A 25963-nucleotide genomic window follows, 5' to 3' on the forward strand; every position below is an offset into this window, starting at 1 on the left:
TAAAAAAAAGGCACAATAACTCTGATGTTCAGGTATCCACATCACTCCTTCCTCCGGGGTGAACGCCGTTTGTTTAGACGTTGGAACTCAGGATTTTGGGAGGGGGAAAAGGAGAGGTTCAAAAAGGCACAATAATGATGTTTGTATGTTGGTGATGTTCATGATTCACAATATCACGATATGGTGATGTAGAAAGGAGGTTAAATTGGAAACATCATCATCAAAGTCTCAGTACACGTCCTCACCATCTTCTTTTTTCTCTTTCTCTTTGTCTCTCTCTCTCTCTCCCCCTGCCTCGGCAGCCGAGACCAGCTCAAGATGGCTGTGGTTGAAAAGAGCCCACAGTTGGAACCTCTCTGCAGGTGAAGGCTAACCAGTCTTCGCTGCCCCACTCAGGCGAGGTGTACAGGTTAAGGGGCGAAACACCTGTGAACCTGAGCAACCTGCTGACGATGCAGAGGGGCTCCCATCATTGTGGATGCTCCAAGGGACACCGTCATGGAAGAAACCTGCATTTAAGTTTGTGTAGTTCCTGCAGTTGCAGCTTGTAGCAAAGCATCTTTGATGTTTACTTCACCTCTCACTCTCACACACACACACACACACACACACACACACACACACACAGCAATTAAATATTCAGTTTATTTAAACTCTTTTTTTTTCTATATGAAAAAGTTTCAACATGTTAGTTATATTAGTTACAGAGGGTGAAAAGATGAGTTCTAACAAAAAGTACAAAGTGTGAAAAGTACAAGCGATTCTCACCGAACAACCCAAAGCCGGAACCTAAAGTAGTCAAACGACCTCCTGACCTCCCCACACACACACACACACACACACACACACACACACACACACACACACACACAAGCACTTCACTCTGCGTCAGCTTCTCCAATCACCTTACCAGATGTAGACCATATGGGGTGACCATACGGAGTGAGCTTTAAGCACATACTACAAACAAGGGTGATCAATAAAGCATATGTTACCATTTGCACGATTTTCTTTAAATAGGCTACAGCTTTTTCCACCTTTCGTTAGTTACTCACGCCAGAGAGCGCGTTTACAAGAACACCAAGACCTATCATGGACATTGGTAAGAAAACTTTTACCATCTTTTTAAACCATTTTCTTGTCGTTTAAGTTTCACAGCGATCCGTTATTTATTATAATTATTCTTTTCTATTTACAGGCATCATCAATCAAGAGTTGGACGAAATCATTCGTCAAGCAGAGGTGGAAGAAACTAAGCACTCTGCTCCGGCGCTGATTCCCTCACCAGCCGACGTGGGTAAAACAGTTGACCCGGTCCAATCATCGTCTCAGACCGCTCCGGAGCATGCGAAGGACTGTACAAACGCTACATTCTTCTGGGCTCGGGGGGAAGAGGCGTCGTACACATAGCAGCAGCAGCAACAACGACAGCGACGGTCGACCGAGTGTTTCTCACAACACTTGCAAAACCGGTGAATCAAAATCACCTTTTTTCTTCTTCAAAAAAAATAAAACGCAGGATCTGTGTGTCAGCTTCACGGTGCAATGCTACAAACAAGAAGTTAGACCATTATTGATATAGGTCCGACGTGAAACACGCGTCGGCTCATAAACGTTCCCCCCCTAACCAACAAACGTGTCATATTTATTACTTGTTTTTATTTCATTTAGAATACAATTTGAATAAAATAATGAATAATCCTCTCTCTATTAACACATAATCCCCAATATTAGGCTATAGGAATTATGTTCCATCAGTGCGACCAATGACATCAGTGATAGAGATCATTAGTCATTGATACTACGTGTCTAAAGCTTCATACCGATTTTTAAAATTTAAATAATTAGACCTACACATTATGTGCAATAAACATTTGGGAGCTGCTCTAACAGACTGACAGTCTGATCCTTGTGCACAGTGTTATAAAAAATAATAAATATAAAAAGGACAGAGGTTTGATTCTGAGCTGAGGATGAATTTTCGCTGTGTAATATTTGAATGTAAAGACAAAAACCGATGTCCAAAGAAATGATTGATGTGCATAAATTCAGTAACTTAAGACAGTCCTGAGTAACAAATTAATATCCAGCAGGATTTAGACTGTGACGGACGTTAAATCTCCGCTAATTAATGCGCTTCGATACAAGCTTTGACACGGACTGAATGAATGAGGAAATGAAACAGCGTGCAAGAGGGAGGAGACAGAGAAAAACCTAACCTGCTCACAGACTCAGTTGCCATGGTGACTGAAGCTCGTAAATGTCAAATTGGCCATAACTTTTCTTTGAATTCGTTGCTGCCAACTGGGGTGGCATGGCTTTCTTTTAGGGTGGCATTTGCCATCCTATGCCACTCCGGTGGATCCGCCCATGGCTATCACAGATCTTAATCATTCTCAAAGCATTTTAAACATCATAAATCAATGTCAAGACTTGTTAAATCAAATACCCTCGTCCCCCTCAAACAGTGTACCCGCGCAGTCCGACTCTTTAATCGGATAACAAAGCCCTGTCAGTTCTTTTATCCCTGACCCGTTCTCAGATATTGATTTTGCTACTGCCGAACTTAATCATACGCAAGGTGTTTTAAACACGATAAGCCAATGTCAAGATTTGTTAAATCAAATACCCGCCAAACCCTCAACCTCAAACGACACACATTTGCAAACCGAGACCCAACTTAATAATCAAAGTGCCCAAAATCAAGCGGACGTCTTAAACGCCACAGACCACGCTGTAAACCATTTAGAAAATGTCCAACGTCCAACCGTCAAAATCAACAGCGAGGGAGTAATGTAGCAGACGTTCATTCGGAAAATTTATAACATCAAAATACAACGCAGCAAGAAAACTCGCCTCAAAATTCACCCTCGTCGAGGGTGGTGACGCGACGTAGATTTAACAGCGTTGAATCTAGCCATCCGCTCAACATCAACATTACCGAGCTACATTGAGGTACGGCTGATTTTGGTGAATTTTACGTCAGGGTGTTTACAGAGATGGCGCAAGCTGTGACAAATGTCTTTTCACGGCAAGATTTGGTGCAGCTCGAGTTGAGAGGCAATACTCTGCCTCACGGCACGTCCTCCATCGTGAGCGGAGAGAAGTTTGATTTAAGTCACTAACAGTCTTTCCTAGACCGAATTGCGCAATCTAACACGGCTTTTAAAACCAACGGTAATTTGGTATTCACCGTCCAACTAGTCAAAAACCCCCGAGGCGGCGATCGAAAAAGACTCTTTTCTAATACCTTCGACAGCAAGATTATTAAAAAAAAGGCGACGCTCTCTGCGGGTCGTAATCAACGGCCCCGACAACCAACTTTGTTTTGCAATTAATTTGGCTCATGTGCTTTACCCGATATCGTTGATAGCAAAGCGTTTGCTCTCAGCAGAGACATTCAAAGTAAGGCGGGTTTGAACGATCAGACGGCGGTAACGTTCGGTGATATACCGAAATTTGAAAAAGTCTCAAACTGCAAAATTGTAGTGTTCTACAGAACCGACAACGGTCGAACGCTCTCTAAATTTGCGACCGATTCACCAAGAAGACAAAAGACGGCGTTTATGTTTCTGTTTGAATAACACTACTACGGTAAAACGAGCCTGAAATCCTTCCTAGGCTCGCTGTACCTGTGCGAGTATTGCTACACAGGGTACACCTCCGTCGCGTCTCAATACCGAGCGAGAGCATTAGCAAGAGGTTTCACTAAAACACCAGACTGCTCCTTAAAAGTAAGACTCAGCCTGAGAGAGGTCAGGACTCAGTGTGATGTGTTCAGGTTCATCAGTAACAACGACACTTCAGACACCAGAGTCGCTTCAGATTTCTTTTAATTAAAAAACAAACAAGTCACTTAAAACAAAAAAAACATATTTAACAGCAGAAACACCAAAAATCCCTCCAAGCTCGAAAACGTCTCATCATCGTTCAGGATCTGGTGAAAATAAACTTTTTCTACAAAATGATCAAACAGACGTCAGTGTCCAGGAAATATTTTAACAGTCTGCCGTCAGGCATCTGTCCTGCTGCCATCATCCTCTGGGCGGGACAAACTTTATCCATCAATCTGATTGGCTTGTTGAGTTGTTAGCTGCACAACAAAACCAACACAACAACACAATACGACTCTGCTCATTTTACTGAAGGTATTTATGTGTTTAATAAAAAATAGACTGAAAAAGATCGTTAGTTTTATCGTCCTGCAGAAACAACCTGATGACATGACACGCGTAAACACACAGATTCTATTTACACACTTTGTTTTGGTTTTGTCGGAGCGACCGATGAGCAACGAGGATTTCCTAAAATGCCGGATTTTAAAGTGAATGAAGGCAGTGACCTCAGAGCTGTTCACTGATTGGCTGATGTCTCACAGGGGTTTGGGCAGGCTGGACACTTCCTCCAAACACTCGTCGTAGGCGTCCTGATAGTCTGTGTGAGGTTTGATGAGGATCACACATGTCGGCCTCTTGGAGCCTGCAGACGAGCCCAGATCCTGAAAACACACCCAAATATTAAATAAAAATCAGGCTCAGTCAAATGACATCATAAACACGTCAAACAAACACATCAGTCGTAAATAAATCTGCTCAGAAATCAGACACAAAACACACTTGAAAACTCACATGAAACATGGCTTAACAACAGCTCATTGTGTATCTACACATTTGGGTTAACTTTCTAATCTAATCCTCATCACCGTCGCCAGATTCCAGCTGGGTGGTGCATTTTAAAAATCCTAGATATTTAAATTTGGGGCGGTCGACGTCTGTCCAGCTTTGGTTTTTAGGCTTTAATGGCACGTGTTGTACGGAGCTGTTGTCAACTCAAGTTACGTTCACTTCATCTGTCTCTCCGCATGTAGCCCCACCCACAGCAGAACCCAGAAGAGTCCATAAATAAAAATTAAAAGCAGTACTGACTCTCAAACTGAGCTGAAATTAAATATTAAGTATGTTTTGGAACAGCGTCAGAGTGTGGAGGACGATAAGTGACTTCAGTATCAATACATAAATAAATTTATAAATAAATTAAAACAGAAATAAATAAATAGATAGGGAAATTAAAAAAGAAATTAGGAAAAAATAAATGTATAAATAAATACAAAATTAAATACGAAATTAAATATATAGTAAAATAAATGAACGAATAAATGTATGAATTAATAGGGAAATAAGTGTATAAATAAATACACAAATATGAATATAAATGAATAAATAAATGTCTGAATATCTACATGAATAAATTAAAAAATAACTATAAAAAAATAATTAGGAAAAACAAATAAATGAATGAATTTGAATAACTACAAAAATAAATAGGAAAATAAATGTGTAAAAAAATAAATATGGAAATAAATAAACACAGGTAAACACAAATAAATGTATGAATAAATAAATAAATAAATAAATATATGAAGAAATACAGGACTAAATAAGTAAATAGAAAAAAATAAATACATGTATAAAATAAAGGAATAAACAAATAAATACTGAAATAGGTAAATGCATAAGTAAACAAATAAATGTTGAAATATAATTGGAAAAAACAAATAAATGCATAAATAAACTTTTCTGTTTTTCAGTTTTTCTGTGTCTGTATGTTTTTCTGTGTCTTTGGTCATATTTCGTCCTCCATACAGACGCACCTGCAAATGAAAATTACTCATTTCTGAATGAGCAGGTATTTGTGTTATTTTTGGCACAGAAAAAAAGTGTTTTTGTTGTGGCCTGTACAATATAATAAAATACTTTTTAGCTTTCTTTCACTTTGCACTAACAGCACATATAATTATTATTATTAATAATAATAATGTATTAATAATATAACATATAGAATTAGTCCCATCAACGTAGTTGTTATATCCGAGGCACTGGCTCCCCTCTGCACATTCACACAATGATATTTACTGTGAGATGAAAACATGAATATAAACAAACAAAAAAACAATAACAACTAATATTTTCTTTCCCATAAAAACTGAACTTAAATACGCAGAAGCCTGAAAACATCAACATGTCACAGAGTCACTGTGTGTGCGAAGATACTGAGTGACAGTGTAAAAACTTTCTCACGCTCATGACGGAGGTTCAGTAACTGACGCAGCTTCTCACAGGTGCATGACGTGTCAGCTGTCAGTCTGAGCTGCGTTCACCGGCTGCAGTGAGCCAACGTGTTGATCTGATTTTAACTCAGCACTCATAGTGGGTTTGTGTCATGACGGTAGACTCACCCCTTTAGAGGGGATGTAGGCGTACGGCAGGTTTCTGTCCTCACACATGATGGGCAGGTGACAGTAGACGTCGATGGGCAGCGTGTCGCCGGCCAACACCACGATGCTGCGGAGAGACGCATCAATAACAACACAACAAGGTTCGTTTACATCAGAGCAGATGGTCATTAATATGTGAATATACATGAAGTGTGTGAGGTCATAGAGTGGCAGAAAAACATGGCGGACTCACCCTTTCTCTCCTTTGTTGATAAACTTCTGAACTTCTTTCACTCCTCTGCGGATGTTTTTCACTTTGGCAGCTGGAACAACAACAACAAAAAAAAGAACATGAAGACACAGTTTCAAACTTCTGTCCAAAAACTCGTTTTTACATCAACAGTGACGTCATGATTCATCCTGAATTCAAGAGCAGAATGATTTCAATCTGAACAGCAGAGCTTCACCACTGACTGATTAAACATGATACAGAGTTTTATTTCTTATTTTCCTCTGCTGCGGCTCAAGTCAGGAACGTCTGCCATTGATTTATTCAAATGCTTTTTACAACCTGATGAGACTTCCTCTGATAAAGTGGCTGATCAGTTCTAAACAATACATATTTCACTTACGGAATGAATGCCGAGTTAATCATAAGAGTCAAAAGATTCATATAATATGTTATTTGACGACGTATGATGGCTGTAATGTACGCTAACACACAAAAATGTGAAGATCTTTAGTTTTTTAATGCAGCTTTGGGATTACTTTAGTACAAACAACAGAAACTGAAAAAACTGGCAGATCTGCAGCAAACTGAATTCAATATTAACAGCAATCACACATTTGATTAACTGAATGTGACACAGTATCATTTTTCATATGTCCCTCTGCTGACAGCACGAGGCAGAAACCTGAGTAAACAAACCATTCAAACGTTTCCTGACAACATAAAGAGACTTCCCTTATAAAGTCACAGTGACAGTTCTTAACACATATTTCATTGACAGGATGAATGCCGAATTTATCATATCAGCTAAATGATTAAATATCATTTCATGACCTATGATGTCTGTAATACCTGCTGACACAAGAAAACTTTAAAATCCTAAGCTTTTTAACGCAATTTGGCATTACTTTACCACAAACCATTCAAACGTGTCCTGACATCAGAAGAGACACTGTTTACACTGAGAAAATGACCCAAACATCCTTAACTGTAAACATGTCAGTGACCTGTTGTATACCGAATTAATCATAACTATTTAAAGATTGTTTATATTTAATTCCACGACCTATGACTTCTGTAACACCTGCTCACACACAAGAAAACTTAAAAATCTTTAAATTTTTAACGCAGTTTGGCTTTACTTTATCACAAACAACAGAAACTGACTTAAACTGCCACAGATTTGCAGCGAACTGAATTTAATTTGAACAGAAAGAGACATCTGACTTATTGAACGTGATAGGGGAACTTTTTTTTAATGATCTCCCTCTGCTGGCAGCACGAGGCCGACGCCTGAGCAAACAAACCATTCAAACGTGTCCAAACGACATGAGGCTGCTTCCACTGAGAAAATGGCCCAAACATTCCTCACTGTAAAGATCTAACTGACATGCTGTATGCCGAATTAATCATAACAATTTAAAGATTCTTAAAATATCTAATTTCACTCCCTGTCACGTCTGTATAGTTTGCTGACACACACAAGAGAGTGTTAAAATCTTCAGATTTGCAGAACAGTTTGGCACTTTCTACATGAAAGTAACAGGAGCAAGAGACAGTGAGCGGTGATCAGAGACAGTTCGCAGCTCAGAGTCAATCACAGCTGTTCAATATTCATTTTTACCCTTCTTGACGCATTTGTAGAGTTTCTTGCTGAGTTTTTTGGAGGCCAGCGGCTGAGCGATCGGGTTCACGTTAGCGATCAGCTCCTGATAAGACTTCTCGGTGCTCTCGGCGGCAGCTTCCTCTCCGTCCGCACAAACCTTCTCCTTCTTCGTCTTCGTCATTCTGATCAAACTAAATAATCGATAATAGTTCAGTTGTATTTTTCTGATCAGATTTCTGCTCAGAACACGCACCGCGAGAGGAAACACACGTGTTTGAGTTTCTTCTTCTTGTTTGTCTGCGCTGAGAACACAATAGCGCCCCCAGCGGACCGGAGGTAAACTGACCTTTCAAAATAAAGGACATGGCTGATTGTGCTTCAGTGCAGTGTTTTATTATTACTGTTCTTTTTTCTTCTCTTTCACCTCCTGACTAATTTACATTTATATTTTCTGTGTTGCATCGTTTTCAATTATCAATATAGATGATGTGTGTATTATAATATATCTATATGTGTCGTCATTTTATCTTGTATCTTTGTCTTTAATTGCACTTGAATAGTTTCTATTTTTAGTCATATAGATTTAAAAATATCTTATATATATGTGTGTGTGTGTAGTTATTCTGTGCTGCTGCAACACCTGAATTTCTCCTCTGTGGATTAATAAAGGATTATCTTATCTGTGTTTGTATGCTTTTTCATCCCCTTTTCATCCGGTGACTTTGAAAGATTGAATTAACTTTGCATAAAGAACCTGATAAAACACAAAGGAGAAGTTTAGAAAATGTTATAAAATGAAAAAGAAAAATGTAAAAGAAAAAAAATTCAATAAAAAAATACCTAGACTTGTATCTGTTATAGATTTTCAGTTTAACAATCTTTTGGTTCAAATAAAAAACAAATCATAACATTTCTGACATCTCATACAAACAGAAAATGAGACACTTACTTTTGTTAAATGATTTATAAAAGCAGGATTTAACTTAATTCGAATTATTATTTTTTTTATAGAATAAAAATAATCAGAATAATTTTCTATAAATCAGTGAAACTACATAAACAAGAAATAATTTCTATTTGAATGATAAAATGAAAATTGATCATTTTTTATTTTAAATTTAATTTTCGACCTTGAGTCGCTGTTTAAAGGATCAGAAATAAAAGTTAAACTTCCTTTCCTTTGTGAAGTTTGTGAAATGTTAAGAAAAATATACAAACATCAGAACACCTCCATTTCTACTGGAAGAACATGTCACACGATCAAAAGCTCCAGAACAGCTTTAAATGGACCTTACACTGATTTGTGAAAAAAACAAAAAACAAAATAGAAACTGTTCTCAGAGTCACAGTTTGGTTTGTCTGACATATAATGTCTTTATTTATTTATTTACTTTTTCTCATTTTAATTTGTTTAAAAAAAAGATTTTATTAAATAAGAAGACTGGGGACTAGGTTAATTGGTAACTCTAAATTGTACGTAGGTGTGAATGTGAGTGTGAATGGTTGTTTGTCTCTATGTGTCAGCCCTGCGATAGTCTGGCGGCCTGTCCAGGGTGTACCCTGCCTCTTGCCCGATGTCAGCTGGGATAGGCTACAGCCCCCCCGCGACCCTCAAGAGGATGAAGTGGTTAGAAGATGAATGAATGAATGAATGAATGAATGAATTAATTAATTAATTAAAGTATTACAATATGTTGGGACAATAACTACAAAACATAATGGCTACATGAAATTCATAAATAAAAAAGTATAAAAAACATGTTTGATAAATATTAAAGAAAAAATTAACAGTGCAAATTAGATAATTAATCAATACATGTTAATAGATATGAACAGACGTTTGGTAAATATGTAAACAATACTGAACTGATTTAAATTAATGTCACACTGATAGCAAATAAAAGGAGTCACAGTGATGATGTCATCAGCGGTGGATGATGTCATCAGCGGTGGATGATGTCACCCAGCGTGGTGGGGAGTTTCCTCTTCTTCATCTCTCTGGACATCTGACACCAGACGCAGGGCGGACAGAAGGAGGAGCACAAACAGTCTCTGCACAGACTGCCCTGAACGCACCACAGACAAGTACTTAGTGAACACACTGCCCTGAACACATCATAGACAAGTCCTCATATCTGCTGCAAGTACCAACACCACACTGTAGAAATGCTCCATTACACCTAAAAGTCCTGCTCAAGGTTAAGTACAAAAGTATCATGTGTCAAATTTACGTCAGCAGTAAAAGTACACGCTGACTAATATGTGACATCATCAGATTATTATTGGATCATCAGTATCAGAGCAGCGTGTTCCTGTTGGAGCTGCTGCAGGTAGAGACAATTTGAAGTACTTTATATACAGTTAGTTTAGTCCAGTGGTTCCCAACCTGAGGGGTCGGGCCCTCCGAAGGGTCACCAGATAAATCGGAAGGGTCGTCACAATTAGTGAGAGAGAAGAAGAAGAAACATAGTTCTGATAGACACAGACAGACGCAGAGGACAGAGAGATAAATAAAGAGATCTGTCCTCACTTTAATGCCGTAGCGATGTCGGACGTAGACTCTCATGGACATGGTGAGGGGATGGACGCAGCCACAGCCACAGATGTCCAGCAGGGGGAGACAGAGATGGTGACCGTACTGGTTAGAGGTTTTACAGGCGAAACAGGGACAGCACCAGAACGCAAAGCAGCCTGCAAACAAACACACACATTAACACACATCACCACACAACATCAACAGTCAGGACAGAAAATTATAAACTTTCGATTCAAACAAAAATAAAAATCACATCTGTGTTGCGTCCTGAGATCAAGTAGCTTACTACAACTTCCAGAATGTTGCGCTAATCGTTTTAGCATTTCCCATCTATGTACGTTAAACGGTTAGCATTAGCTTTGCTACACTACTTTTTTGAGCTACTTATCAATTCAGTGATTTCATAGATTTGGTAGCATTCCCTAGTCTTAACACAGTCGCTTTCAAACCATGTGCAGTATGCAACTTCTGATAAAGTGTTGCAGCTGCTCTGACAATATTCAGTTACTGTCTGTGCTGCCGTTTGCAGCGTGAACCACCATATGGTACACGCATGTACAGTTGTCATGGTCGAGCTCAATATCATCTGATTCCAGTAACCAGCCAGTTGATTGGCGCATCTCTATTATTTACATTAAAAGTACAAAAAATAAAAAATAAATCCGAGTGTTTGGGGTCACATGGCACCTCATCAGGGGCCAGATTTGACCCAACATTTCTGACGGCTAACTCTTCTTCTTCTACTACTTTTAAAATTTAGTTTTAGTTTAGTTTTATCAAAACTAAGCAAAATTAAAACAGATTACAGCTCAAAAACGTACATAGAGATTAGTTACTGAATATTTAAAGCCGCTAACTGCTGGTGGAACTGTTGTGTAGCTAACTGACATTGCTAACGTTAGCATGCTAACATCTGAAGAGTAAAATGATGGAGTATGGTGGACATCTGACCTAAATAATACTGTTTAATAATAAATATTTTAAACTGTATTTCACTAAATGAACACAGCAAACCTCAAATTATAAAACATTGCGTTGATGACATATGTTAGCTTAGCATATGAAAATATTTCCCTCTCATTATAAACTGAAAACTACAAGCTATGACACAATTCTTCATGTGTTCACACAGAAATAAAACTACAGTTACCAAAGACTCATTTTCCTAGTGACAGATTTATACATTAATTAAAACCTTTATTAGCTGAGACATTTACAAAGTTTTATGAGGAAAGATTACTCGGTAAATCACGAGTTTGAAACTAAGAACTGAGAGAGGACGTCATGTTAAGACTGAGTGAAGGATCGATGGTCATGTTTTGGACTCAAGAAGAGTAAATACGTGGAAACACTGTGGAGATGAACTTTAAATATCATTTAACTGCTCTGATTGTCCCGGTTAGTTTCCTCCCTCTGTCTCTGAGTGACCTTTAACTAGTGTTACTGTTCGCTCCTTAATGAAATAATAGTTTGTGTTACTGTGTGACAGTTATACCGTACACTCTCTCATGTCGTTGCAGCAGTCACAGATCCCAGAAGCCCATTCAGCGTCATCAGAGGACAACACCAGAGGCTCAGGCTGCGTCAAAACGGGCCAACTCATCCTCACACCTGACACATGAAACACAATCAACCAGCTCACAGCTCTGTCACAAGTCACAGCTATATATACACACAGATGTGTATCAGTATTAGTACTCAGATCCTTTACTTTAGCAAAACTGACGGTGTTAGATACATAACAACAGATTAAAACCACAGAAGAAGAGAGAAAAAGCTCATAGTCTTACCTGAGAGACTGATTCAGCTGCTCTGATTGGATGAGGACGTCTCTCAGTGAGAGGAAGGTTTCAGATGAACCTGTCTGACCCGTCTGACTGGGTTTTTTAGGTAATGGTGTCGTCACCTTGAAACAATGTGGTAATTATTAATGTGGGACTGACACAATGTTCCACTGGAACCACTCATGTCCTCCTCTGTGTGAGACAGACAATAAAACATGTCTGTGTGCAGTTTAAAGATTCAAACACTAGATGGAGACAGACAGACAGACAGACAGACAGACAGCAGTCACTCTGGTTTTCCACCTTAATTTAATCATCTTAAATGACTTGTCACATGAAGACATAATTAATCTTTAATAACTTATTTAAAACAAACTGGTCAAAGTGCAGAATACAAACTTTCTGTCCATTCAGCTACAGAGCTACAGAGTTTTAACCATCAGTGTACAAAAGAATTCAAGCTGCGTTCGAGTAACACCTCGATGAGATGCCTGCCAGGCTGCAGACCACTGTTCCAGAACAACAAAACAGATTACACTCTAGCACTCCATTACTGCCTTTCCTGCTGAGATAATGCCATAAAAAACATTGCTGCATTTCCTGCCAGGATAATGACACGAAAAACTGTTGTTTTTCTATGATACATAACTGGGTTTCCTGTCGGGATAGTGCCATGACAAGCAGTTGCTTTTTACCAATACATCGCTGTGTTTCCTGCTGAGATAATGCCACGAAAAGAGGTTGGTTTTTACCGATACATCGGCACGTTTCCTGCCGAGATAGTGCCACGAAAAGCATGTTCTCTACCAGACATCACTGCATTTCCTGCTGAGATAGTGCCATGAACAGTGGTTGTTTTTTTAATGAAAAATCAGCACATTTCCTGTCAGCATAGTGCTACCAAAATCGGTCAATTTTTAACCAATATATCGCGGTGTTTCCTGCTGGGATTATGCCATGAATAGCGGTTGTTTTTTACCTTGACATCGTTGCATTGCTCTGAAGATGTTCAAAAGAGAACTGATTTAAGCTGCAGATTGTTTTTAGTTTTCTCAGCACCATAATCTTCAGCGTCAACCTGCTGTTAGCTGCACGTCACGGAATTCTAAGCTCAGTGATTGAATGTTTCTTGTTGAAACCTGGACACCGTCCACTGTTTGCTTTTTCTTGTAGACTTTTATCAGTGATGCAGAATGTTTTCAGTTCAGGGTCTCATTGTTTGTTGTGGTGATTCAGTTTTGCAATGCAAATTTTCCTTGAGGGCTTTCTAACAGAAAGGACTCTGTTGGTTAAGGTTTGGAAAAAAGTTGCGATTTGGGTTAAAATAAAAAGATTTCTGTCAGAAAGGAAAGAAGGAAAACTTCTCCCAAGTTTCACTCTGCCACTTAAAAAGTCATCCTGATGGCAGTTTTAGGGAGTCCAGGAGCCCTCGAGGGCAAGAGTTGATGTTTTTTGTCCGTGACTTGTCGTCGTCCTGTGTCCCAGGTCAGCAGGTCAGTTGGCGGAGCTTCAGGCCTCAGGGGCAGTACTCGTACTCGCTTCCATCCAAGCCTCCCTCTATCTGGTAGATGTTTTCCACAGCCAAACTTCGACTCTGGAGCTGCAGGCTCGATGAAGTCGCGCTGTACTGGACTGAACTGACGACCTGCTGCTGCTGCTCAGGCCTGAAAGACAGATTTAATATATTGTATTACATCATAAAGTTACAGTTACATATCAGTAATCACATTCTTGAATTTGATCTTTTTTAAAATCTCTTAGGTTCTTCTGGGTTATGTGTGTTACTTTAATAAAATAAACCCACATTTAAAATAAGCTTTCTGGTTATAATCACATTGTGGTAAAGCTTAACCCAGTTAGGTCGTTGGTCACGTGATGCTCCTGTTCAGGTTTTGACATTTACACTGTGACATTTCCGTCCGAACATCTTCAGCACGCTCTGTGAATCAGTCAGAGAAGAAACCGCAGAGGTTTCCTCTCCTCGCTTTCATCTCCTCGCTTTCATCTCAGATTCAAAGTTTCTGTTTCTGGTAAAAGGAAACTTGCTGCAGCTTCAACATATCAGACTTTTCAGGAACATTCAGACTTTAATCGTGTGGTTAGGTCGTTAAATACGAGAGCTGGGGGGGTTAGGTTTCAGGTCTCATTCTTTATTCCCAGATAACTATTGACTATACATGACTACAACTGTTGTTTTATACTATAATGAGCTTAATGTATCACCAATATGTTGGTCAACATTGTCTCTATTTCCTTGACTCAAATAAGAAGACAGTTCAGTTTCATCTCTGCACAGAAAGTACAAAGATAGGACAGCTTTAGCCAAGCTTAGCACAAATGAGAACTGCTAGTCCAGCAAAGAGAGGAAAAAAAACCTCAAAACATTGTATCCTCATACAACGGCTTGTATGATATCTAAGATATTAGCGCCAAACATATTAGCGCACTATTGATAAGGTCAGTGTTGAGAAAAGAATCATAACTGCGCGAAAAGTAAATTTACGTAGGTTAGATTTAGGAAACAATCACGGATGGGTGAGTCATGTTACAGATTTAATGAAAACTTACAAACTTAACATAAAGTTACGTAGGAAAGTAAAGTTACTCGGGTAAGGTTTAGGAAAGTGACGTTATGTGGGTTACGTTTCAGGAAAGAATTATGGTTTGGCATCATCACATTGCATATTTGACGTTTTATGTGTTAGCACTTGTTATTGACGAGGTATGTACCTAATGTAACGTGAAGATGTACTCTAAAAATAATTTCAATTTCACTTGGTTTCACACGGAACATAAACACCGGTCTCCTGGAGGAAAGGCACAATTCCGTGGGTTATGTACAAAGTCTGGTCCATTACTTTTCGTAGGAATACGTACGAACTGTGTATGAAAGCAGCCTTCTACGAGTCACGTCTTGTAGCTACAGATGTACGTATTTATGTGGTGTGAATGTGTATCGACTTCATAACATATAAAGTGCTCTCTGAGGTAAATCTTAAATTTTGTAGCTTTGTTCCAAAACAGATGAAGGTCGGAATCATATTTTGTCATCACACTCCTGTCAGACACAGGGAAACATTAAAAGACTCTTTAATTCAGATGTTGTGCAGGATGACGGCTTGAAGCTTTCTGTTCTGAGTTTGATCCACTGTCTCTGTTGGACTGGACTCTGACGTGTGGTCTATGGTTTGGGGTGTTCCCTGTTACCACTGAGTTTCACTTTGAACACAATGTGGCATCACTGAACCTTGTGAACATGATGCTGTCACGTAGGTGACGACAACGCAGTGAAGATGCAGAGCGAGATTCACAACCCTGTGGTAAAACTGCCGCCTCATCGTAAAGGCTCTGCTGAGTCACGATCCGTCATCAGCGCAGTTTGTTCCAACAACTCTGCGTTAACCACAACCTTTAATAAGCGTCTCTGAGCTGCTTCAAGGGTCCAAAAGCTGCCACACGTGAATCTATTCGAAGATGAATTTCGGAAAAGTCGAAGAAACAAGAAAAGAAGAAGTTTCCCAATCTGAATGAGTCACATTTCGAAACTTACATTTTGTTGAGTCGCCTTCTTCTGCTCACTGCGGAGACACAAACACATCAGAAATAGAAACATTAATGAGGAGAGAAGTTCACTTTTAACAAAGAGTAATGAGTTCTTAATAAATACAGACCTATTGGAATAACTGACATCAAATTATAATCATGTCTGAGTCCAGACACACAGACTGTCGCACTTTGCTTTGGATTGTGTTTTAGTAAAACATTTAAATTATTGTTTTAATACAACTGATATAAAAGATGTAAAACTAGGAAATTAAGACCCAAGTTGTAACAGACTGATATAAGAATGCTGATAAAATGCTCATTGCTATGAGATGTGTGTGTCAGAATTATGAGAAAACCTTTTTGAAAAACCAGAGTATTTTTATCATCATGAGGTTTGCTACCAAGCTGACATAAAGCGATAACGAGGAAGACGAGGAAAGACATGCAACAGATGTCTCTATCTGAACAGGAACTGGAGACACTGAGGTTCATGGTTGGTGCTGTAGGACACCAGGGCACCCATAAAGTTGAAGAGAAACTATAACTCCTGGTTTCCGATCGAGAAGTAAGAAAACCTTGTTCAAAACCCCACTGACATTTGTAACAACTTTAAAGACTAAAACTAGTCCTGTGAACAGAGACTTTCTCCAGAGTGTGTCGTGAGGTTTCATATGTTTACATACAACTCTTCAAATATCGCTGTTCTGTCAGTGGATATACACGTCAAAATATGATGCTCTACCTCCTGTGAAGCTTTTAACATTAAACAAAGGTGTGTCAGTTCATGCTTGTCACGTTCATTGAGTACCTGCATGTCTTTTTTAAAACTACATTTATCATCTCATGGTTGTACGTCTCCACAAATCTGTCAAGTTGCAGTTACAATTCACATTCATGTACATGAAAACACACACATCTTCCCCCCTGACAGCACAGAAGATCTGTACAATCAGCACAGTCATGGCATTGAGTAACAGCCAGGAAAGTGTTTTTACAGAACATCATGATGTCACAGTGAAGCTGACCTTTGATATTTTGGATATAAAATGTCATCACTTCATTATTTTATCCTGCTAGACATTAGTGTGAAGTTTTGTCAGTAGTAGTGTATCAATTCTTGAGTTGTGGCCAAAAACATGTTTTGTGAGGTCACAGTGACCTTTGATCTTCAACCACCAAATTCTAATCATTTTAGTCCAAGTGGATGTTTGTGTCAAATTTGACGAAATTCCCTCACAGTGTTCTTGAGATATTGTGTTCACAAGCATGGGACGTACCGCCAACTGGAAGACACAATGTCTCCAACTATGGCTGTTGCCGGCGCAGAGGCAAACATACATGTTTTGTGAGGTCACAGTGACCTTTGACCACCAAAATCTATTCACTTCATTGTTGAGTCCCAGTGGACATTTGTGTGAAGTTTTGTCATTATTAGCATATGATTTCTTGAGTTATAGCCAAAAAAAAAGTTTTATGGGTGACCCAGTGACCTTGACCTTTGACCACCAAATTCTAATCAGTTCATTTTCTAGTCGAAGTGAATGTTTGTATCAAATTTGTGGAGAGAAAAAAAAATTCCCTCAAGGTCTTCCCGAGGTATTGCATTCATTAGAATAAGATGGGCAGACAGATGTACAGATGGACAACCTAAAAAACATAATGCCTCTGGCCACAGCTATAAACAGAGGCATAAACACGTGTTCTGTGAGGTCACAGTAACCTGGACTTTTGACCTTCAACCATCAAATTCTTATCAGCTCATTCATGAGTCCAAGTGAACATTTGTGCCAAATTTGAAAAAAACAAAAAACAACCTCAAGGTCTTCTCAAGATCATGAGGATGAGAAGGACAGATGGATGGACAACCTGAAAACATAATCCCTCCAGCCAGGGCTTGCGCCAGCGCAGAGGCTTAAACAAATATTTTGTGAGGTCACAGTGCCCTTGACTTTTAACCTTGTGTAGTGTACTTTTGTGCCAAATTTGAAAAAAAAAAGAAAAGAAAAAGAAAAACAAATATGACACCCTGTTGTTTCATGTTGCATGACATTTGTGCCAAATTGCCTCTGGACATGGCTATCACCAGCGCAGGTAATACACTTTGTTCTGATATTGACTTTCTGAAGTACGTTGTTTTTAAAACAACTCGATGAACCTTTGGTTTCAGACTTTCTCGCTCTTTACACTACGGTAGTTGCCTGCAGTGTCAAAACTGCTGCTGTCTGATGCCTCTGTGTGTTAGTGTCTGACACCGCGGTCCACTGGCAAAGCGGCGGTATATGACGAGCTGGGAGTGAGAATGGGGTTTTGGATAGGGACATGTTGAATGCTGCTGCTCTGTGATTAGTTCACACATCTGTAAAAATGGTGGGACAGTTCAGTCAAATCGATCTGCGTCACCAACGCCTGCTGTGAACTCTCCACATGACCTCTTCCATCACAGCCAACTGACCGCTGGTTCCTCTCTGTGTTGAAGCAGGATGTTTGGCTGAACTCATTTCCACACACACAGTGGACATTAAACTTCCTTCTCTGTTGTTTGGGTGTGAAAATGTGAGGATGACCATGAACGCTGACTCTTGTACTTACCGATAATGAGAACTGTGCCTGCTGTGACCAAAGCGACCAACCCGAACAGAACACAGAGCAGAACCACATTTGTACTGCTGCTCTCCTGTAGGAAGTGATAAAAAGACACCGACAGTGGTAACACAACATTTTACATTTTTTATATTTATTCTTGTAAAAATGATTCTGAATTTCTCATGAAATGAAATCATACAAATCACATTAATATTTTCTCTCTAACCTTGGCCACGATGCTGCTGGAGGAGGAAGTTAGGGGGCAGTCAGTTGAGTTCACATGACCTGCGGGACAAGGAAATGAAAGCAGATGTTTTTAGTCCAGCTGTGTCAGCAGCGTGATGTCATGATGAAGGTTTAGACACAGACAGGGCTGGAGTTTTTTTAGCTATTGTCTTTAGTCTGAGTTTAAAGGTCAACGTGAACAGATGATCACTGCTGACAACACTCCGTCACTCTCTGTCTAAAGCACTCGCTGTATTTCCTCATCAGCGGTGACACAGATGAAGTCTGCACCTAGTTTATTGTCCACAGAACAAGGCTGCATGGCGACATTTTCAGAACAAAATAGAACAGGCTGCAGTGAGAGTCTCTCTCCATGGGATATTTAAAAATAGCAGCTTTGTGCATTTAGTCCTTCTCAGGCAAGCTCAGGGGTTTAGTGTTGCTGTAGCCCACAGGAACGATGCTCTGTGAGGCTTTTTTTCCCCTGAGGATTAGAATATATGCTGTCCTGGCTGAAATTAATATATATAAATGCCTGAAGTTCCACTCATTACTAAAAGTATCTGTCATATAAAAACTAAAGTGATGGTCAAAGTTGTCACAGTGAAAATTAAGGTGTGCTGATGGATTCCTGTCATCAACTCATGCATTGAGTAACATAACACGTTAACGTTCCACCTTAAAAGTTGCCGGCAGTCGGCCCAGTGAATGAAGTTATTGTTTCTCAGACTCCAGCTGCTGTGAGAGGCAGCAAAACATCTTTTCATTTTATAGTTACAGTTTACTAATAAAACTCTCCACTGTATGAACAGTGGTTACATGAGCCTCAAAACCAGACACAACTCAGCCCTGAGCAGAGTGACCGTCCTCTACTGACCAATCAGACTGCAGTGTTCACAGCTCCACCTTTTACTACCAGATCTGTGTGCTAAGTACCCCAACAGAGGGGGGACTGAACATGGGGACGGTAAGGAACGGTTCTGTTGGTACCATCCACAACTTTTCACTGTGGAAACAGAAAATAAAGTGTACTGAACTGAACTGTACTGCTTGATGGAAACGGGGCGTTGTGACTGTGTGTTGTACCTGTTACATCTTTGTCTGTCGTCTGCTCTGTAGACGTCTCTGTTTTTAATGTTGTCGATGTGGTCGTCAGTGGAGCTGAAACAGACCATAATTGTAACATTAGCTGCTATATAATGAACTCAAAGCGCCTCAGTGCTCGTCAGATTCACCTGGAACACTAACACCTCACCCAGTGATTGCTCAGGTGTGTGCAGGTGAGAAAGGAGGTGGGGTTTTAAATTCTACCTCAGCTCACTTTTCCATTGTATTCCTGTCACTTTGAGAGACAGAACAGATTCTCAGATTTGTCACAATAGTAAAAGTTAGTGATAGACGAGGACCTGCTCCCTATGTAGATATAAACGTCTCATTCTGAGATAACAAAAACACGATTCTTATTTTCAGCTGATTAAACACTAAAGAAAACACACTAATTATATTATGTCCCCCTAAATCCTCCACACTGGAGCTTTAACATACATCAGAGCAGCCAGAGGGTGATTGCTGGTTTCGTTTTTATCTTGTCAGCCATTAATGACACAGTAGATCTTGGGTGCTCTGACAGCTCTGTGCTTTATTTAAAGGGGTAGGACACTCATTTTCAACATTCATACATGTTATTCCTGTGGTTTAAGCGGTGGTTCCCCACCTGTCCAGTCACAGGGTCCAGATTTGTCCTTCGTCATTAGTTCAAGGTCCAAACAGTTAAATAAATTTGGTGTCATACTTGTGTTTGGTCATACCAATGAGCTAGTTTACTGTCTCTGTTGTCCATTATTCACTTGCTCTACAGCAGGAAACAGCACTTCAAAATAAAAGCTCTGCCCTGGAAATTCACTGTTCTTCAAAATAAAGTGTGTTATTTTACAAAGCTGACACATTTGCAAGTCACTTGTGGTCCATTTAGAATGGACCTGCAACCCCCCATTTGGGAACCACCGATCTAAAGCCCAGTTCAGACCAAAGATTTGTGACAAGTCAAATCTGAAACAAGCAACTACTTGCAACATGCCATTGTGCAGTGTTCTAAAAAGCTGCTGGTTCACAGGAAGTGACCACGATGAGACGGTGTATCATCTCTAGTCAACAACTCTCTGTACTTCTGATCTGTAACGTTGACAGGAAATGACCATGATGAGACAGTGTATCATCTCTAGTCAACAACCAGCACCAATTCATCAGTCAATGAGAATGTGTGTATGTGGGCGGGGCATAAGTACATACAGCCAGCAGCAGCAGCGACCCACCGTCTGACACCGGCACACTGTGAGGACAGAAACAGAAGGCTCGGCGGGGACGGAGCACCTGCCGCAGCAAGCCAACATGCCGTTTGTGGTCATTTTGACTTGACCAGAGGACTTCACTACAAGCTGACTGGCTGTTGAAACAGGTGACGTGCTTTATAACCAGCCGCCTGCCATTTGACCAGCTGAGTGTCAGATGACACCATCAGCCATCTTGAGTCGAGTTCAGACCGGCCAGTTCACACCGCTGACACTTTTCTCTGCTAATAGCGGTTTTGTCTTGTCGAGAATCTTTGGTCTGAACTGGACTAATGACAGTCTAAATATATTGATAAAAAAAACTTTCTCTTAAATCCAAACACTGAAGTGCTAAAACTCAAATCTGTGATGTCATAGGGTATAAAGTCTAGAGCTGCTCCTCAGACAATGAATTGAATGAATGAAAGATGACACTGAGAGCAGCCAGGGGACAAAGAATCGATATCATATCGTCCCGTCCTAGAACGTCAACAGCGGACACCAAAGGACACCTAGCGTGTCATATGTAGGCTACATGTATGTAAGTCCACTGACAAAGCAGTGATACATGATGACATGGGATCAAAGGACCCTGATTAGTCCTGACCACACAAACACATCATCTGAAGCCTGGCAGGACAGATTCTCATGTAATCCTGTGATGTTGTGAGAATCCAGCTGCTGTGCAAGGTGACCAGTGTGCTTCCTGTCTGTCAGCTTTGTTTCCTGAAAGCAGAACATCAGAGATACTCTACCAGCCTTTTAATAACAACATTTGCACAAAAACAAAAGAATCTCTCACCTTCCTCGATGGTCAAATCGATATGATATTTTAGATCATTGAATAGCCCGGGTACCGCAACTCTGCAGCCGTATCTTCCAGCATCTGACTCTGAGACGTTCAGTATCGTCAAGGAAACATCTCCTTCATCCTGTCGTCCCAGTAACTGATACCTGCTGGGAACTCTGCTTCCTTCTTTAACTTTCTGTCCATCAGTGGAGATGAGCTGCTTGTTGCAGCCAGAGTTTGGTATTTCTCCTCGACCCCAACAAACCGTCAGCACGCCATAATATTTGATGTCATAAGTACAGGGCAGAGTGACGTTTCCATGTAGTTGACCGACAACTCTGCTGCCGTCACCTTCACTGACTGTGGAGACACAAACAAACACTCAATGTTTTCACTTGATGTTACTGTTACTGTGTGTAACTCTTGAGTTATATCTTGGCTTTGATGTGTCAAGTCAAATTTGGCACACAAGACAATAAAGACTGAACTGACAGAAATAAAAATAAAACCCTCAACATGTTGGTTTTGTGCCCTTCAAGTTCAGTTCACGCAGTTCAGTCGATACACTACACCCTGCAGCCGACTGATGTTAAACTCTTTGAAACCTACGCCCTCAAATTAAGATCGTCTTCTTGACTTTAGACTTTGACTTCCAGTGGCTTAACAGTGGATCTATATGGCAAAACCACAGGTCAGAGAGCGAGAGAGACATTTAGTGCTAACTTTAAGCATGTTTTACCACGTGAGAATAGGACTGGGCGATATAACGACTACAAATGATATATTGATATATTTTCAAGCAAGATATAAATTTAGACACGGTTTATATCAATACAGGGTCGAGTTGCTACATGAGCCATACCAGTGTTCATCTCTCTCTCACACTCCCACACACTCACTCAGAAGTTCTCCAGTAACATGAGGCCCGTTTCCACTGAAGAAGTTCCTGGTACTATTTGGGGGGCAGGAACTACTACAGGAACGTCCTCTCGTTCGGCCCTCTCAACCGCTTTGTCTCCACTATAGAGCTATAGCCTGACGTGCTACGACTTTGAGGAACACCACAGGAAAATCCATGCTGTGATTTGGAATCAAAAGCTTTTGATATTTGTGGGTTTCTGTAAGAGTTGCATTTTTCAGCATTTGGATGGCAAGCACTTCTTTTCTGGAAACTGCTGAAAAACTTCCTTATTGCTTTGAAAGCCATCCATCCTCTGAATGCCCGAGGTCTCTAGTTTGTAGCTGTAAAGTTTCATGGGACTGTGATGATCCCAGAGGTCACTATGGGTCATTTTATACATAGAGAAATGGTTTCACTACAACAAAATGGCTGCTGAGGAGGCTAAGGTCATCACATATGAACAAAACTAGGCTCACTGAATCCACAAGAGTCTCATCTTTACAGTCAGACCAATTTTGTAAATCCAATCAACTTCTGACATGGTGGCTGGGGACAACAATGAGCCTGTTAGTTACATGTTTTTTGCACAAAGTATCAAAACTGTTGTTGAATAGCAGCCGTCAGCATTCGCTGCATAGCTAACATGCTCCTAGCTACGGCAGCACATTTTAAAAAGCATTGACATTGTGGCGCAAATTTGGTTTATGTGTGGGCGGCGACAGTGGTCAAATGTTGGTAATAATGCTGTTTGCAAGTCACCGTTTAAAAGAAGAAGAAATGGTGGTTAAAAAAACCCTTGTCACTTCCAGTACGCACCAGCAAGTTTGAGACAACACTACCTTGTTGAAATCAGTGCACCACACAGGAAGTATGTTGTGTACATAGTGAACTATGTACTGCATACGAAGTAGGTCTATGCAGGTTGAGATAAACTGTAAGACACTTGTTTTGTTAGTGAACCTTGTGAGTTACAATAAAGCTGGATTTTACAACATTAGTCTTTAAAGATTTTTTTTGGGCATTTTTAAGCCTTTAATTGATAGGACGATGAGTGTGAAGGGGGAGAGAGAGAGGGAGTGACATGCAGCAAAGGGCCACAGGCTGGAGTTGAACCTGGGCCGCTGCGGCAACAGCCTTGTACATGGAGCGCCTGCTCTACCACTAAGCCACCAACACCCCATTAGTTGGCATTTTTATCTCTATATCTGCACTGGGCACTAATAAACTGTTTTTATATTGTTGCTAGGGCTGCACTTGTTTTTGTTGTCAATGTCTGTTTTGGTAGTTTTATTGCTAAGATGTTTTTTAGTGTTAAGTGTCTGGTTTTAGTGATAACACCTTCTCACAATATTTATTTTTGCATTTTGCACCAGAGATCCTGAAACACTCTCATTCTGCTCTGCACACAAATGTAAAGCAAAATGACAAAAAACTGAACTTAATTTAATTTAATTTAATTATTACCTTTGTTATATGTTGCTGATGTTCCTGGCTTCATAAGAAAACTCTGCTAGCCGCTAGGCTAAAATGCCATAGGCTTGTGCTAATAACGTTAGCATGTTGTATTTGTGGGAAAATGTGTGTTTTGAATCAGTCAAAGTTTGCAGCACTTGACAGAAACTGCTCATTCCTTCACGGGGAACAATAGCTTGACACGTTCAGGACCTGAATGAATCAGAGAAAGACACTGAACTCGGACTCCTGAAAAGTGACAATGCCGTCACATTAACCAGATCATTGGACATCCGTGAGTTATTGAAATTATATCAGAGTACCTAAACTTCCTCAACAGTAGCAGTGTAATCCTTGCAAACAAACCAACAAACAGTGTATTTTACAGAATAAGCACTGTGACGTGGTTCATGGTTTCAGACATCACTGTTGTAGCTGTCCAGCTCTGATTTGAAATAAATAAATCAAAATGTAAAGATCGTAAATAAAATTTCTTTGCATTAATTTGATTGCCAATCAAGACACTCTGGTAAGAATTAATTTACCTCATTAATATGGACCTCCAAACTGCTTTGAAATGCAAAATAGTGGAATTTTATGCAGTTAAAAATGTGATTAATCGCAAAACTACTGAATTTCAGAACTTAATCGAGTTTAAAAAAATTAATCATCCAACAGCCCCAAAATAATAATAATAATAATAATAATAATATAAATAAAAAATAAGCCTCCAACAAAAGAAAAAGTGCAAAAAATGCAATAAAAATTTGGTTTGGAGGATAAATGTGTTACAAATTAATAACTTTAACAAGAAACAGAATTATTGTCAGTAACAGATGTTGAGACCTGAGCTGGTGAAAATAAAGTTAACGTGGAGATGAAACCTCGACAGACGGAGAGACGTTCAGTGACCTTTTCCTGTTTGATCAGTTTTAAATCAAAGACAATGAAACAGTGACAAATTGAATGTAAAGTTACCTGTGAGCAGAGCGAGGAGCAGAACGAGCTTCATCATGAACACACTGACAAACTGTCATCACACACACACATTTAAACGCACAGCTGCTGCTGACACACTGTGAGTCACCACCGCTGCACACTGTAAAAAATCTCCCACTGCTGCTTTAAACACACACATACAAAAAAAGAAATGTAGGAACAGGGTCTCTTCCTGTGCAAACACCTGTTGTAGTTTCAGTATCATGAAACAAAGGTGTTGTTATTGACTAATAAACAGCTTCATTTGCTGGGAGAATTCATTAAGAAAAATCAAATGATGACTTTGTGTCTCGTTATTTTAATAGTTTAAGATACTATGTCAGAAAATGGAACTAAGTCAGTGCTTCACAAGTAACGTTAGTCTCAAGTCTTTGCACCCAAGTCCCAAGTCCTAAACTTTGAGTTTTGGGTCCTAAATCCTAAATGCCTTTTAAAATTTGTAATAATAATACATTTTAGAACTTTTCATTTTACCCAAAGACACTTTACATTAGTTAGAAATGATCATAAAATACACACGTTATTCACTCATTAAAAGCCATTTTGAAAAGCTGAGTTTCGATGAGAGACGTGCAGGAGAGGTCGGTGCAGTGTTTGGGGACAGAGTTGCAGAGGGAGAAGGCGTCTATGGAGAAGATCCAGTGTTTGGTCCTGTTTGGTGAAGTCAGGAGGTCGGAGGTCATCAAAGGAGCGGAGACTGCAGGAAGGGGTGTGGCAGGTAGGAGGCCGTTCAAGTGATAATGGACACCTTGAAGGGCATTATCCTGCTTA

The 25963-nt window shown here is 39.8% G+C and overlaps 3 protein-coding genes across 5 annotated transcripts; all 3 read right to left on the reverse strand.

Moving 5' to 3' along the window:
• Positions 1 to 3816: 3816 nt before the first annotated feature.
• nhp2 (NHP2 ribonucleoprotein homolog (yeast)) lies at positions 3817 to 8346 on the reverse strand. Its single transcript, XM_033611980.2, has 4 exons — positions 8068 to 8346; positions 6468 to 6537; positions 6236 to 6341; positions 3817 to 4498 (listed from the first exon to the last, which is right to left on the reverse strand). The coding sequence occupies exons 1-4, from the start codon at positions 8228 to 8230 to the stop codon at positions 4373 to 4375; spliced, it is 465 nt and encodes a 154-aa protein (XP_033467871.1). The 5' UTR covers positions 8231 to 8346; the 3' UTR covers positions 3817 to 4372.
• A 1052-nt stretch (positions 8347 to 9398) lies between these two features.
• LOC117247425 (cornifelin homolog B-like) lies at positions 9399 to 12523 on the reverse strand. Of its 2 annotated transcripts, XM_033611992.2 has the most exons (4): positions 12376 to 12523; positions 12086 to 12196; positions 10580 to 10740; positions 9399 to 10115 (listed from the first exon to the last, which is right to left on the reverse strand). In XM_033611992.2, the coding sequence occupies exons 2-4, from the start codon at positions 12186 to 12188 to the stop codon at positions 9993 to 9995; spliced, it is 387 nt and encodes a 128-aa protein (XP_033467883.1). In that variant the 5' UTR covers positions 12189 to 12196; positions 12376 to 12523; the 3' UTR covers positions 9399 to 9992. The 2 variants fall into 2 exon arrangements, with proteins under 2 accessions (XP_033467883.1, XP_078028391.1); XM_078172265.1 differs by lacking the exon at positions 12376 to 12523 and having other exon boundaries at positions 12086 to 12358.
• A 138-nt stretch (positions 12524 to 12661) lies between these two features.
• LOC117270148 (hepatitis A virus cellular receptor 1 homolog) lies at positions 12662 to 25308 on the reverse strand. 2 transcript variants are annotated; one of them, XM_033647642.2, is made up of 7 exons: positions 25172 to 25308; positions 21853 to 22200; positions 19810 to 19884; positions 18725 to 18783; positions 18505 to 18589; positions 15920 to 15947; positions 12662 to 14033 (listed from the first exon to the last, which is right to left on the reverse strand). In XM_033647642.2, exons 1-7 carry the CDS (start codon positions 25206 to 25208, stop codon positions 13886 to 13888), a joined length of 780 nt encoding a protein of 259 aa, XP_033503533.2. In that variant the 5' UTR covers positions 25209 to 25308; the 3' UTR covers positions 12662 to 13885. The 2 variants fall into 2 exon arrangements, with proteins under 2 accessions (XP_033503533.2, XP_078028390.1); XM_078172264.1 differs by lacking the exon at positions 19810 to 19884 and having other exon boundaries at positions 25172 to 25281.
• Positions 25309 to 25963: the final 655 nt, after the last annotated feature.

This window comes from Epinephelus lanceolatus, chromosome 11, assembly GCF_041903045.1.
Source record: "Epinephelus lanceolatus isolate andai-2023 chromosome 11, ASM4190304v1, whole genome shotgun sequence".
Taxonomy (NCBI): Eukaryota; Metazoa; Chordata; class Actinopteri; order Perciformes; family Serranidae; genus Epinephelus; species Epinephelus lanceolatus.